General features: G+C 31.5%; 1 protein-coding gene and 1 long non-coding RNA gene across 2 annotated transcripts; one reads left to right on the plus strand and one right to left on the minus strand.

Annotated features, from left to right (window-relative positions):
- Positions 1-3,626: 3,626 nt before the first annotated feature.
- Positions 3,627-5,179, minus strand: LOC146929986 (borneol dehydrogenase, mitochondrial-like). The gene is made up of 2 exons (XM_085701659.1): positions 5,099-5,179; positions 3,627-4,561 (listed from the first exon to the last, which is right to left on the minus strand). Exons 1-2 carry the CDS (start codon positions 5,134-5,136, stop codon positions 3,784-3,786), a joined length of 816 nt encoding a protein of 271 aa, XP_085557785.1. The 5' UTR covers positions 5,137-5,179; the 3' UTR covers positions 3,627-3,783.
- A 7,501-nt stretch (positions 5,180-12,680) lies between these two features.
- LOC146929987 (uncharacterized) lies at positions 12,681-14,479 on the plus strand. The gene is made up of 2 exons (XR_015008305.1): positions 12,681-12,731; positions 13,866-14,479. It is a non-coding gene; the product is annotated as an uncharacterized LOC146929987 (long non-coding RNA).
- Positions 14,480-15,920: the final 1,441 nt, after the last annotated feature.

Below are 15,920 nucleotides of genomic sequence, written 5' to 3' on the forward strand. Positions count from 1 at the left end.
TTGGAACATAATATTAAGATCAACCAATGACATTTTGTAACAATTGAAGCCAAAAAAAGAAGTGGAAGAATTTTTTATTTTTTTTAATAAAGAAGTGGAAGAAATATTATTCTCATTTTTATAAGTTGCATACGTATTTGATTTTTTGTATGGACATGCTTCTATAAAAAAAATGTACGTGATTATATTTCATATTTTAATAAATTTGATCAATTACACTTTTTTGTTTTTATACTATATATTTTTATTTGTTCAATTTTAGACTAATATTTATTGATCAATTTTATCCTTCAACTTTTACATGTTAAGGTATCTAATGTTTTTTAGTAGAAAAAAGACATCTAATTTTTACGTACATTAGAGTATGCAATGCATCTTTTGGTCTTCAACTTTATAGAAGCTCATGAAAAGAAAGAAAAAAAATTAAGCATGGCACTGACTTTTCAATTGGAAGATAGTGCAAGATTAATGTTAATACTCCCTCCGGTCACATTTATAAGCAAAAATCAACTTTTTAGGTTCATAGAATAATTAATGTATCTAGTCACATTCATAGACCAAATACATTAGTTATTCAATGAACCTAAAAGGTTGTGTTTTGCTTATAAATGTGACCGGAGGGAGTACATGACAACTATCTAAGGCACTAATAATAATAAATAAGAAAGAGTGAATAGTATTAATTCACACAACATTATTATTTAGTGGAGCATTAATGAGATATATCAAAGGGTGAAAAGTTATAAGTGAAGTGAGAAAGACAATTTAGTACTCCCTCCGTTTCAAAATACATGTCCAATTTTTGCAATGTGCACTATTCACTTGACTTACTTTGACCATACTTTTTAACTAATGTATAAATACAAATATTAGCATGTAAGATGTTGTTTGATTTGTCTCGACAAATATTTTCAAAATATTAAATTTTTGTAATTTTTTACTTTAGATAATTAAAGATATTAACGGTCAAAATTATGTATTGGCATATGTGGTTGACTTGGACATGTATTTTGAAACGGAGGGAGTATTAGAGAATGAGAAGCTTTTCTAGAGTGCCACATCATCATAAAGATTGCATAAGAACAACTCAAGTTTCCTTTACAAAGATATATAGGTGCGATCATACCAGCACTAATGCACCGGATCCCATCAGAACTCCGCAGATATTTTAAAACATGTCAAAGTGGTTAGTAGTCATTCATTTTAGACCAACACATGTTGGCTCAGTTGGTAAGGAACGGGCCACTTCCCCTCAGAAGGTTGTGTGTTCGATTCCCGCTGTCGATGTGAGGGCGGTGTTGGTGGGTAATCTGTAAGTGCCCTTTGGGCACGGAGGCCTGCCCTGACCCTGGTGGTGACCGGAGCCGAATCCACCTAAACTTTATGTAACCAAAAAAAGATATATATATATATATATATATATATATATATATATATATATATATATATATATATAGATAATATTAAAGACAATTTAGTATTAGAGAATGAGAAGCTTTTCTAGAGTGCCACATCATCATAAAGATTGCATGAGAACAACTCAAGTTTCCTTTACAAAGATATATAGATAGATAGATAGATAGATAGATAATATATTAATATTGTACAATGAGACCTAGATGGTTGATTTTTTTTTTTTTTTTGTGGTGGCCGGGGTTTGAACCCCGGACCTTGCATATTTTATATATTGTTCATACCAACTGAGCTAAGCTCACGAGAACGGTAGATGGTTGACTAAGTCAACAGTGATCCTCCCCGTGCCTATTTAAGGCTAAATTTGGATTTAGATAATAAAATAATAATAATATCGTGAGCATTAACGTGACCAATCATCTTCTTCATTTCTCGACCCTAAAATATACAATCTGAAGAAGAAAAAGCTTCATCATAATTTGTTGACTTTGTAAATTTTGAAATGGATAAAAATTGAATTTGAGAGTTGGAAGAATGTGAAAACATTTGTGAGTGTAAGAGATGATGAACGACTAATAATGCCTATTTATGTCATAGGTTCTAGAGAATCATCAAAAAAAATGCTAACAAAGTGTTTACAAAAAAAAAAAGTAGTCGAATCGTTTACTTTCCATTAGGCTGAAGTGTAATGATTTGACTATCAACTGCATCACAATCAGTAGATGATGAAATCATCTAATTCCAACTCAACAGATAACTTAATTAGTTATCAGCTGATGACTAAGCATGGTTACTGATAAGTGTCAAATTACTGTTATTTTCCATATTACTTATCGAATTGTTTTGCAAGTAATTAATTATAACATCCCCCACTCCCTACAAAAATTGATATAAATTTTGTTTATATTAGTAAACTATGCCATATAGCTATTACTTCTATTTTCTATACATTTTTATAGGTTTTTGAGAATGACTACACCAATGCAGAGCAGAGGAAGGAGAACACATGCACCACAAGCCAAGCCAACCCAAGCATCATCAAGACAATTTGGGAAATGCCGATTTTCTAGGTGAGCTTAGTATGGTGAAAGCGAGCCAAAATAGAGTTTCATACGGAAAAGCCAAAGGTGATTCACTAGGCGAGATGTGATCCGCTACACGAGCTAAGGTGATTTAAGGAAAATATATAAAGCCAGATGGTTTTTCCCCTCCTTTGAAGAAACCTCGACTCTCTAGGTGAGCTTGATTGCGCCTAGCGAATTTAAGATTTCAGAACCTCTAGAAATCATCCATTGTAAATTCTGAAACACTATAGAGAAAGAATGAGGGCAGAGAGGAGTCATTGCACGACTAGAATTTACAGGGATAAGTAGGGTTTTGAGTATCAAATGGAATAAGAGATTGATGATATTTAAGATTCATTATCTATATTAATGTTGTGCATTCTCTATACCTTCACATGGACAAGTGTCCTTGATGGACATGTGTTATCTAATGGAATTTAGATGTTTATTGTTATCTTCTTTTAAAATAAAAAAAAGATATTTATTGTTATCTAAATTCATATTTCATTTGAATTTTAGATTTGATGCTTAAAATTCCATATCAAATAAAGGATGAGATCATTATCTGAAATTAATTTAAAAGACTATTGTTGTAATTTTGCCATAAAATTTCCAATCAATGGTTATAAAATAATAATAATATCTTCGTACTATATAATAAAACTCATATTAGCAAAACTATAATTAACTTAAAGAATGCCATTTAACTCTTTTTTTTCTTTTCAAAACACACTTTTAATACTTGATAAAATTAACCCCCCCAAAGTTGGTTTTGGACCATCGAATGTGCTCGGGTTCAATTTCCCTGATACGAATGTTGGTAGACTAGTTCATATATAGCTTCGTTCCATCTTTAAATGAAGCTCACACATAAGCACAATGAGATTTGACTACTCGAATTAATGTATTCTTAAGTCGGATACCTGTTTTTTTTTTTTAAAAAAAAAACTCAACAAAACTAATTTGATAAAATTATTATTATCTTTATATAGAGAATATCATACATTTAAACATTAAAAGCTCGTAGCAAATGAAGTCATAGATTTAAATTTTAAAAATGTATATGCAAATTGATCTAAAGAACAAAAATAACATGAAAAAAAAAACAAAATTATTATCTAAAATTAAGTTAAACGAACAATAGAGTAATTTTACCAAATTGTATTCATAGTACGTCATTATAAATCTAGGGGTACCAGCTTTGTCGCAACTTACAAGACTCAAAAACAACAATAATTGAAAGTCCTTTTAAAAAAAATAAACAATAATTGAACATAAGTACACGTACGGTGCAAGCATTCAGATTTCAGGCAGATTGTTTAAACACACAAAATCCATTATTTTCGACCGTGAGCCCTCCATCTATGACCAGATTATGACCACTAACATACTTCGACTCATCACTTCCCAAATACAAAGCAGCTTCAGCCACATCTTTTGGCATAAGATTAGCACCCTTTAGATTAGAATAAACATCTAGAACTCCATCATCATCAAGCTTAAAGAAATTCTTAGCCAACGGAGTTCCAACAACATAAGGTGACACACAATTCACTCGAATACCGTATGGTCCAAGCTCGATGGCCGTGTTTTTCATTAGCCCAACAACGGCGTGCTTTGAACTTGTGTAGGCATGTGAAGCCACGCCACCTATGCATCCACAAACACTAGCTGTGTTAATTATGCTACCTCGTCGAACGGGGATCATTACCCTAGCAGCGTGTTTTGTTCCGAGAAATACACCGGCCAAGTTAATGTCAATCACTTCTTGAAATTCGGATAACTTGTTTTCAAGTATGTTGGTTTTGTTTACGCCGGTTATGCCTGCGTTGTTAAACATGATGTCTAGTTTACCGTACTTGGAAACGGTTGTGTTCACGGCATTTTCAATGTCTTTTTCCTTTCTTACGTCGCAATGGACATAGGTAGCAGAAGATTTGTGTAACTCTTGGCAAATAGAGTGACCCATGTCATCTTGAATATCAGCTATAACGACTTGAGCTCCGTGGTTGGAGAAGAGTCTTGCAGTGGCCTCGCCGATGCCGCTCGCACCACCTGTGATCAGAGCTACTTTCCCTTCAAGCCTTGCAAATCAATTGAGCATGACATGCATATTAAATTAACTACAATTAATTTCAGTTACAAAGGTGACCGTACTTATTATGTTCAAAAGTTTTTATCTTTGGAAATTAATCATATTTGAAATAGGAATTTAAAAATAAAAAAAAACAATTTTCATTTTAATAAACAAATAAAACAACTTCTATTTTTCTTAGGAATTAATTTCTAAAAAGTAATATTTAAATTATTGAAAATTCAAATCTATTTGTTAAGTAAAATGAGTCTAAGATGTGGAATCATATATTTTTATGTATGATTGTGGAGGTAATCTTGTGTAAGTAGAATCATATGAGCTTTAAAACTATTTCCCAAAAAAAATTAGAATAATTCTTCAATATTTACTCTGAAGTTTGTTTGGATATTCGTACCATGTACACAAATTTAATTCAAAATTTTTTCTAATTTTTAAGCTAGGATACCAACCCAAACTATATCAAAGTTAAATTAAATTTCATGCTGCATCATCATACATAAAAGGAAAAAAGTTGCAACTTGTTTACCTTCTTAGGGCAGCAGAAACCAAAGGAACGCTTGCCATGGGTGAGCTTTTCACTTTTCTGAGTAGTGAAGACTTGAGTAGCAATTTAGTTAGCACCAAGAGTTAGTATTTATATGAAGGTTGAAGCTGAATTTTTCACACGTTTTAATTTTTGAAAAGAAGTGCTAACTAAACATTTTCTAACACTTTCCTAAAAAATAATAATAATAATAATTCTAACACACATTTTTTCCACGTCTCTTTCATTGCTTAAAATTCACTTATGTCTTTTTTTTTTGTCCGAGGTTCGAACTCTGAACCTTGCATATATTATACATTGCTAAGCTCATTAGAACAAATTAACTTAGGTCAAAATCATGTGAATCTCATTTTAATTTAGTGAGTTAATATGAATTTTAATCATAACCAATAAATAATATGTCGAAAACTTGACCAAAAAAATAAAAATAATGTGTGGAAAGAATGTGTGTTACACATTGTGTTGTTACTGTTGTTAGTCTGAAAGTGTTGATGAAAATGATTTGTGCCAAACATTTCTTTTCCAACTTTTTCCATTTTTATTATCAGATCTAACTTTTTCAATTTGTGTTAAAAAGAAAATAAATAAGTCATAGTCCCATCAGTTCTATTTATATGATAAATATGTTTTTTTACTTAACATAAGAAATTTAGTACACTTTTAAGTGTAATATATTTTTTAAAGTGAACAAAAGTTCATTAACTAAATTCATACATCATTACATATCGCTTGGACCCAATCCATCGTGGCATTCCCCACCCACACTTCCACATGAGCGCAAATAGACAAACAAACTAGTACATGCACAGCAATATATATCTGTCGAGAATTATAGTTTATAGGTACAATTCAAGGGTTGATATTTAATATTGGGGATTCAGAAGGGAGTAATAATGGTGGACATTAATGGTGGGATGAAGTGGCTGTTTTTTCTAAACTATAGAAGTTATTAATTAGTTGTTGATTGTGTTTTTTCTCTTTCGCTTAGGTTTGAACCTAAGACCTCCATCTCTTTAACTATTAACTTAAATTGGTTGAACTATCTAACCTTCGGTTACTATACTATGTCGGAAAGGGGGATGAAAAACATTGAATGTAGCAATACAATCGAGGAATTAATGTGTACTTGGGGGCATGAATACTCCCAGTGAATAGTGGAGGTGATGATATAGGCTCTTAAATGATGGTCCTACCTAAAGAAAATTTATTTTTACATCATACTCTCTCCCATGCATCGTACTATATTCTAAAAATATCCTCTTCTGATTATATAATTCGACCTCTTTTTTAAAGATTTTTAGATATTATTATCTAAAACCTCTAAATATCCAGAAGAAAAAGAAAAACATAACTTTGATCTGGTTTATCCAAAACTTGTAAGTATACAGTTCAGAAAACACAATTTGAAAGCTTTAATAATATTTCGGATTATATAATCTGAAATGTGTCAGACCCCCACAATAGACCATCCCAAAGATAAATTACAGTGTATAAGTTGACACATTTTAGATTATATATTCCAATGTGTCATCTTGAATTAACAACGTGAAGCTCCAATTTTCTTGCGTTTTTTACCTTCAATCTATAGAAATCAAAGTGACTAGAAATTTAAATTTTAGATGAAATGAAAGAAAATGCAAGAAATCATCTTGAATTAACAACGTGAAGCTCCAATTTTCTTGCGTTTTTTACCTTCAATCTATAGAAATCAAAGTGACTAGAAATTTAAATTTTAGATGAAATGAAAGAAAATGCAAGAAAATTGGAGGTATAGTATAATTGTGATAAAACATAAGCAAAATTGACTTTTATTCCTCATATTTAAGGATAGTATACCAATTATGCCCTTGGTTTATTTTTTTTATACTCCAATTTGCATATGAAGTGTTTTCCACACACTACAATTTTCCACACCCGCAGTAAATGAGGTGGTGATGTAAAATTTAGGCAAGTGCACCAAATCGTACCAAGTATTAAAGTAGTAAGTTATTCTTCTGCACAGGGATTGTCGTTCAACGTGGTATCTATTTAGAAAAGCAAATAAAGGAAAATATTTGAAGTGGTTGCAGGGTTTTAATTGTCCTGCCCAATGCGAGATTAGGTTTGGTTGATTCATATGTTTAACGTTGATTAGGGAATCCTTGAATCCCCCCTTCGTCTTTGTTGAAAATTAAATTAAGAAATCATTCTTTTATAATTTGTCTTATGTTGGATTTAAGAAAGCAGAACATAACCTCGTGATGAATCAGTGGACGTTTATATTAATCCCCGCAATTCACCCGTGCAAATTATGGGGTCCATAAAAATGAGCTATAGTCCAAAATTCATACTTAGATTCGATTATGTTATAAACTAATCAATTCACTATTGTCTTGTTCGAATGGAGGTGAGGGTAATTAATCTTATATTGCTTCATCTAGGATTTTGATAAAAGCGGACATATACGAATTAAATCAGACTTTAGATTATAAATTGAATAAAAACTTTATTAATGGAATCCAACAAAGAAGAAGAGGTTTATCGTGAAACTCTAATCAAAGAAGTTTGGTTGCCCATGGCAACCAACATCATTAGAAAACAATATAAAAAGATACACCAGAGAGAACAAGATGAGGATATAGATCCTCTGCCTTGAAACTACTGATGTTTGACCCTTGCCTTGAATTGCTAGCTTTCTGAATCTATAAAAGAGAATGTAAGGGTCTTTATTTATAGTGTAAGGTTACTTGGGGAACCAGGGGTTTTCCACCAAAAACGGCTTAGAAAACAAGAACACTGTACTTCTTGTCCGTGTCCATACGCCGTGCATGGTCTAGTGCGCATGGGCGCATGAGATAGAAAGGAAAGTTATCCCATGTGTAGGACTCATGGCTACATGTGCAGGGGTGCATGAGGCAGCCCCTCCTGCACGAATTTTGTAGTTTTCAACCTTTTTCACACGTTCATCCGTCTTGCGATGGATTGGAACTTCACATTAATTTTCTTCACTTTGTATTGTCTTCAAATACCTTCTAAGAATCATTATCTTCAATCTTCATATCCTCGATCCTTCATGTGATGTCTTGATTTGTCGATTTACATGATTTCTCACTACAAAACACTCAAAACACCTATGGAGTTGCAAGATTTAGGATAAAAATGAATTACAACGACCGAATGAAAAAAATACAAAAAGTTCCTCAAACCATTGACAACTCCTCTAATTGACTTCTAATTTTCCTTCAAATGCAAAGAATTGCACTAAAAACATAGCTAAAAATATCATATGTTATTCCATTAGGTAGTTTCTTGATAATATGAAATGGTTCCTTGAGTACTCCCTCTGTAACTCCACGAAGCCTTTAACTTTGCAAGCCCCCAAATGTTTTCTTATAAAAAGTTTGTTTGCAGGAGAGTAGTGTTTTTATTCTTATGCATAATTCAATAAAAATGACTATAGAAGGACAATCTTTTGATTTGGAAATTCTATCAGATTATGAGGATCTACTAAATTGCATTGTTGAAGACTCACTAGATAAAGATGGAGAGGTTGGGCACATTCAAAATGTTGAGAGCGAAGTGAATTCTCACCATCATATCGGATGTGGAGAAAGAAACTTCAAGCTAAATTCCTAATCAAGCTAAAGGTGATGTCGAAGGTGATGATCATAAGGAAATTCCTAATCAAGCTGACCTTCATAATAATCATGACCATGTCTCATGACCTTCAAAATTAAAGCTAGGTCTAGCGACTGCAACTAAAAACATGACCTTCATGATGAAATTTTTTGTTTTTTTTACGGACGGTATGGATCATCCTCATCTGCAAGAAGGTAGTAATTCTGAGATTTTTTTTCTTGTCACATAGAACCATTTTTCCTCTATGTGGACAACATTAATGTACATTGAATTAAACTTTGCCTCATATGGAATGCTACTTTCCTCCAACATGGACAAATAAAGTCTAAGACGAGCATTCATAAAACACCTTTTATTAATCTCACTAGTTGTCTAGTGGTTCACTCTAATGCTCCTGTTAGAGATTGAAAACTTGTACGTTTGTGTAGCGATATATCACGTATTTTTTCAATATCTATGACTTTTCTTTTCCGACAATAAAATTTTATTTTCTTGTGACGAACACCACCTGTTTCATTTGTTTGCCTCCAAATCAAATAAATAACATCTACTCATACTTGATAGAAAAACAAACCCGTTTAACAACTCCCTTATTAATTTTTCGACCGCAACTTGAAGTGATCAAAACCTCTGAAATAGTTTGCCGCTAATAGTTGTTCAAACAAGTACATTTTCTTTTAGATTGTGGCTCATTGTGAATGTTGTTTCCTGTTTCATAAATATAAAATAAATATTTGCGATTAAAATTGTAATCTCACGTTGAAACAAAGACTAATAGTGGCGATCCTGTTTCATTTGTTTGCCTCCAAATCAAATAAATAACATCTACTCGTACTTGATAGGAAAAACAAACCCGTTTAACAACTCCCTTATTAATTTTTCGACCGCAACTTGAAGTGATCAAAACCTCTGAAATAGTTTGCCGCTAATAGTTGTTCAAACAAGTACATTTTCTTTTAGATTGTGGCTCATTGTGAATGTTGTTTCCTGTTTCATTAAATATAAAATAAATATTTGCGATTAAAATTGTAATCTCACGTTGAAACAAAGACTAATAGTGGCGATTAAGAGTACACAAAAAAATGAATAACTAAACAAACAATATACTAGGAAATACTTTGGTCCATAATATTAGGAGTAGATGTTACGATAAAAATAAATAATTAAAAATTGGTTTCAATACATGAAATTGTATGTCATCGATACTTCAACAGTGGTAGGATGCCATAAATTCGATGGTCCGTTGATGTTACATAAAAAATAAAAAACAATGTGAAATAAGTATAAAACGTGGAGTTACATAAAGAGATATTCTTGCATGAACTCTTACCTAAGAGATTATTCTTACACTTAACCAATAAAAATATGACACATATTATTAACTTTAAAAAAAATGTGATTTTAATTAAGGAAATGGAAACAATAAATGGTGGTGGGTGGTTTTTGTTGGTTAAAGAAAGTGGAAAAAGGAGAGAGAAATATTAAAAATAATGAGAAAAAATTATGATACTCCCTCCGTTTCAAAATGAGTGTCGCTTTAGCCAAAAAAAATTGTTTCAAAATGAATGTCACTTTTAATTTATAATGCAATAATAACTTTTTCTTTTCAATTGTACCCTCCAATTAATACTCAGCACACTACTCCCAAAGTATTACTTTTAAAACTAATCAATAGTTAATAAGGATAATTTGGTAAAATAATCATTCTCTTTCTTTTAATCATTGCATTTCTTAATATGTGTGTAAACACCTAAAACGGCACTCATTTTGAAACGGATGGAGTATTAATTATTTTTATTATTTTAATGAGATGTTTGATTTTAATTGGTTGAGTGTAAGAATGATCTCTTAGGTAAGGGTTTATGTAAGAATTTCTCTTACATAAAATGAATTACATGTAACCATGTTGCAACGTGTACTCCATATACATGTACTTCATATAAAACGTGGAGTATATCCGGTGCAAAAAATAATAAAGACGAATGCAAAACACATTTAAATACAAAAAAAACATTCACAAAATGAAAAGAAAAAAACACTCAATATACTTGTATCTTCTTCAATGTTATTGTGAAAAAGTTCAGCTAGATCTTCTTCATCTTCATAGAGGCTAGTTTCAGGCTCAATTCCAACATCTACTTTTTCATCTTATAGATAGTCAAATAAATCAGTGCTTGAATAATTAGGATTCAAATTAGAAGTGTTCAAACCACCGCAGGGGATGTTCAAATCAATCTCTAAAGGTACATTTGAGAAGTGGTTAAAGGTGCTCAAATCATTCAAATGAATGTTCACATCAATATTAAGAGGCACATTTGAGAGGTTGTCAGATGTGTTCAAGTCATTCAAAGGGATGTTAAAATCAATATTGAGAGGCTCATTTAGGAGGTGGTTAGATGCGTTCAAGTCATTCAAAGGGGTTCCAAATCAATATATAGAGTCATCTTGAATTAACAACATGAAACTCCAAATTTCTTGCATTTTTTACCTTCAATTTATAGAAATCCAAGTGATTAGAAATTTAAATTTTAGATGAATAAGTTTGCCAAATTTACCGCCAAATTTTTAATGAAATGAAAGGAGGTCTTGATAAAATCTACGCCAAAGGTGAAGAGATTTTGAAAGTTGAAGAATGCAGTTAAATTCTGGTTTAGAGAGCAATGTTATTGATGACAGTCTGTCATATCACATTTTTAGAGTCTTTTTAATTAAGTTTTTTAGTCTATTATTATTAGTATAGTTTTTAATTTAGAGTCATTTTAAATAAACTGTCTTTTTTGATTTATTGAGTCGGGTAGTGTATTGTTACCATTATTGGTCAATTAGAGTGAGATATTAATTAGTGTGACATTTTAAAGTTAAATGAGTAACAACTAGTACGGTACCACTTTGTCTAGCCTAAATGAAAAATTGGGTTTGACCAAAATGAAAGTTGTTGTTGACCCGAAAGCAAAAATAGAAGGCAGCTGCACAGTACATGAAGGGATTCACATTTTGAAAAGAAAGAGGCATCATGCAACACGAGACTGAAAGGAGGAGGGGAGAAACACATGAGATTGGAAGAAGACATCACTGATCGAAAAGAAATTGAAGAGCAATTCCGGCATTGACGGAATTTTATTAGTTTATTTTCTCTACTATGTTGTTTATTCCTTTTATCATGCTTAGCTAATTTTCTCTTCTTCAATGATTTTAATTTACACTGTTTGAACCATGTAATTGTATAAACTCTTTTCAATGCATTTATAATCCTAGTGTTATTCATAATTATTTGTTCTTAATGTTTTTTGTATATTAATCCTATATAAAATGATTTCAAATATCAATTGACTATTGACACTAGCTATTGAATTTGATCTAATAATTCTAATTAATCTAACGGGTCATTCTAGCTAGGGATAGATGATTGTTAGGTTATGGCATAAAAATTAACGTTCATATAAAACTTTCAACACTTGCAGACTCACCTAAGGGATTAGGGTGTTGTAACTTGAAAAGAGAGTTGTGAGTCAAGGAATTGATCAAAACTATTTTGTTAAGGAAAAAGATTGGTGAACCACTCTTTTGGTACACCCTTTTCTACACCCGCTGATGTGGCATCCTTTGCCTGGTGGAAATTAAATTATTTTTTTATTTAAAAAAACAAAATACAAATCAAACCTTACACACCCTCTCTCTCATATATCTGTGTAACCAAAAAAAACACACCCTCTCTCTCTCACTTTCATTTCTCAGTTTAATTTCTTCTCCTCTCTGTGTCTCAGTTCCAATTTCCAGCCAACCAGGCAGCCGCCTTCACTCCAAAGGACACCACACTCACGTCGTATCCTACTCTCACTCACGCCGTATCCTACTCTCTCTCTCTCTCTCTCTCTCTCTCTATATATATATATATATATATATATATATATATATATATATATATATATATGTTTCATCACAATCGTTGGGATCAGATTCGCCGTCCTAATTGTCTTTGTTGCTGTTTCTGTTGAATGTGAGTTTTATCTCAAATTTGTTCTTCAATTTCTAGTTTGAGGGTAAGCATTTAGGGTTTATATGTTTATATTTTTTGAAATCTGTTATATATTTCATATGAGTCATACATTGGTATATGAGATAGTAATTTAATTTAACTTTCTAGGTAAATTTCTATGTCTGAGACATAATTTAATTCAAGTTTTGGGTAAAGTTTTTGGGTAAATTTTGGCATGATTAAGTTATGGATTAAGACATGGGTTACTAGGTTGAAAGGGAATTGGTTTTTGATTTAAGATATGAGTCATTTGTTTTGTTAGAGAGCAATTCAATTTGAATTTTTGGGTAAATTTATGTTTGATTTAAGTTTTGGTATACACATTGCATTATTATTTTGGATTTTATAGAGATTTTATTTACAAAAATTTATTTGGCTTCGTTCTCAGATGCAAATTGTTATCGAACTATTTCATAGTGTTCAACTTATGCTAGTATTTAAAGTTGAGTCAATCTAAAATTACGAAACATAACCATATGTGTGACCACGATTATTGACCATGGGGGTTTTTCACGTGTTGTTAACTTAGTTATTATATATCACTTACACCCATTCTTTCATTTTTAACTCTAGAAAGCTTTCAAACATTATTAGTAGTTATTTAACTCAACGTTGATTGATTTTTCAAGATTTGTCTTCTATTCTTATGCATAATAAGTTTTCTTTCTTTCAAAGGGTGTATGAAGTGCCTTTGGTCTTTTTAACTTTTTTGTTAATTGGTGAATTTAGTTTATTTGTTAAAATCGTCAAGGTAAGCTTTTTACTCTTCCTTTGTAGCATTTCCGCTTGTGGCTAGTATTTTCCCTTTTCACCAACATTGTTAATCTTGAGTTCTTGCTATGTCAACTCGACTTTTAATTCTAGATAATGACTAATAAGGATATTGATAGGAGTTGAAAAAGTATTATTTTTGTTTGTTTAAAGTTTAGATTGTAATTGTTATATCATTATATGGAATGATGACCATGATCACAATGATATGTAATGTTTTAAGTTTTGCTGATGGTGTCGAGTATAACATCGATGATTTCGTGAATTTGAATTCTGTAGAATAATAGCTTGTTATTATCTTAGTTTATTTTTTGTTCTTTTTAGAGTTTCTTGGATGATGGATGTTGTTATTGTTAATGTCTTGGGTGCTTAAATTTGAGGGCTTATTATTTCTTTGGAGTTGTGGAAGGAGCTAATATAAAGGGAGGCTAAAGGTACCGACCTCTATCATGGTTTCGATGTGAATAACCAATCAGTATCTACTATACTATAATGGCAGTAAGACTGCAGCTCCGAGAGCAGTTAAGGTGTGCAATCGTATAGGTATAACTTTTTGCATCTTGAGTCCGAAGAGGATGTATCAATAGATGGTATAGGCGAGTGAGTAGTCATAATTATAGTAATGTTATTCTTGAAATGGTGAAGTGTAGAAGGGATGTCTTGGAACATATTTATGATTTATATCAAAACCTTCATGGTCATTGAATTTGTGCTTGGTATGGGTAGGTATCAGAGGGAAAACAATATCATGTCCCATTTTTAGTTTCATCTATTTGTATGTAAATGGTGAAAATAAAGTGACATTTTAAGTTTGTAAAAGAATTTTTAATGGAAGGTTGCTCAACTCATTGGAAATGGTCTATGTCCCTGTGCTTCCCAATATTGTAGTATGAGTTTTGTAGTATGAGTTTTGATGATACTTTATCCATTGTAGGTTAGTGTTTCTCTCAATTTATTTTGCTTCTCATTTGATGATACTTTATCCACTAATATCAATTTTTTTAAAATTCTCAAAGCTTATAAGAGAAAGTGGGTAAACACTTCACATATGCTTCAATTATTTGGTTACATTCAACTCTCACTTTATTGTCATTAGTCAAAACTTGGCTACACATTTGTTAAACCCTGGTTATGTTGACAAATTGTGGTTATGTTGTTCATTTATTTGGTTATTTTTAATTTACATGTGAAAAAAAAAATCAATTCGAGCCAATTGTCAGTGATACATTCAAAGTTACCATCATCCATGTACTTAAAATTATTAAGGGCATCATATTTTATGTTGTTAGGTCGGATATGAAAATGACGACCAATTTTGAATGCAGGGAAAAAATGGTTACGCCTTTGACAAATTATGGTTATATTGTTCGTTTATTTGGTTATCTGTAACTTACATGTGCAAAAAAAAAAAAAAAATCAATTCAAGCCAATTATCAGTGAGACATTCTAATTTATGAAAAAATAGTGGTCACGCATATGTAAAAATGTGGTCATACAGACCATATATTTGGCTAGTTTTTCTTTCCCAGGTGTAAATAATATCGTTTTAGGCGAATCGAACGCATGATCTCATTTGATCACTGCACTAACAGCCTTTCCAACCATAAATAACCTGATTTACAATCGGCGAGTTTATCACGCCTAAAGACGGACAAGTTCTAATTTATGAAAAAATAGTGGTCACGTATTTGTAAAAATGTGGTCATACAGATCATATATTTGGCTAGTTTATATTTCCCAGATGTAAATAATCTCGTTTTAGGCGAATCGAACGCATGATCTCATTTGATCACTGCACTAAAAGCATTTCCAACCATAAATAACTTCTTTTACAATCTGCAAGTTTATCACACCTAAAGACGGACAAGTTCTAATTTCTGAAAAAATAGTGGTCACGCACCTTAAATTATGTGGTCACACAAAACATATATTTGGCTAGTTTATATTTCCAATGTATAAATAATCGTTTTATAGGAATCAAACACATAATCTAATTTGATCACTACACTAAAAGCAATTCCAACAATCAATAACTTATTTTACAATTTACGAGTTTATCACGCCTAAAGACGGACAAGTTCTAATTTCTGAAAAAATAGTGGTCACGCATATTAAAAAATGTGGTCACACATACCATATATTTGGCTAGTATATCTTTACCAGGTATAAATAATCTTGTTTTAGGCAAATCAAACGCACAATCTAATTTGATCACTGCACTAAAAGCAATTCCAACAATAAATAACTTATTTTACAATCTGCGAGTTTATCACACCTAAAGACGGACAAGTTCTAATTTCTGAAAAAATAGTGGTCACGCACCTTAAAATATGTGGTCACACAAAACATATTCATATTCATACTCTGTCAATATCTATC

The sequence above is a fragment of the Medicago sativa genome, chromosome 4 (genome assembly GCF_051527215.1).
Source record: "Medicago sativa cultivar Bolivia chromosome 4, Bolivia_mono, whole genome shotgun sequence".
Lineage (NCBI taxonomy): Eukaryota > Viridiplantae > Streptophyta > Magnoliopsida > Fabales > Fabaceae > Medicago > Medicago sativa.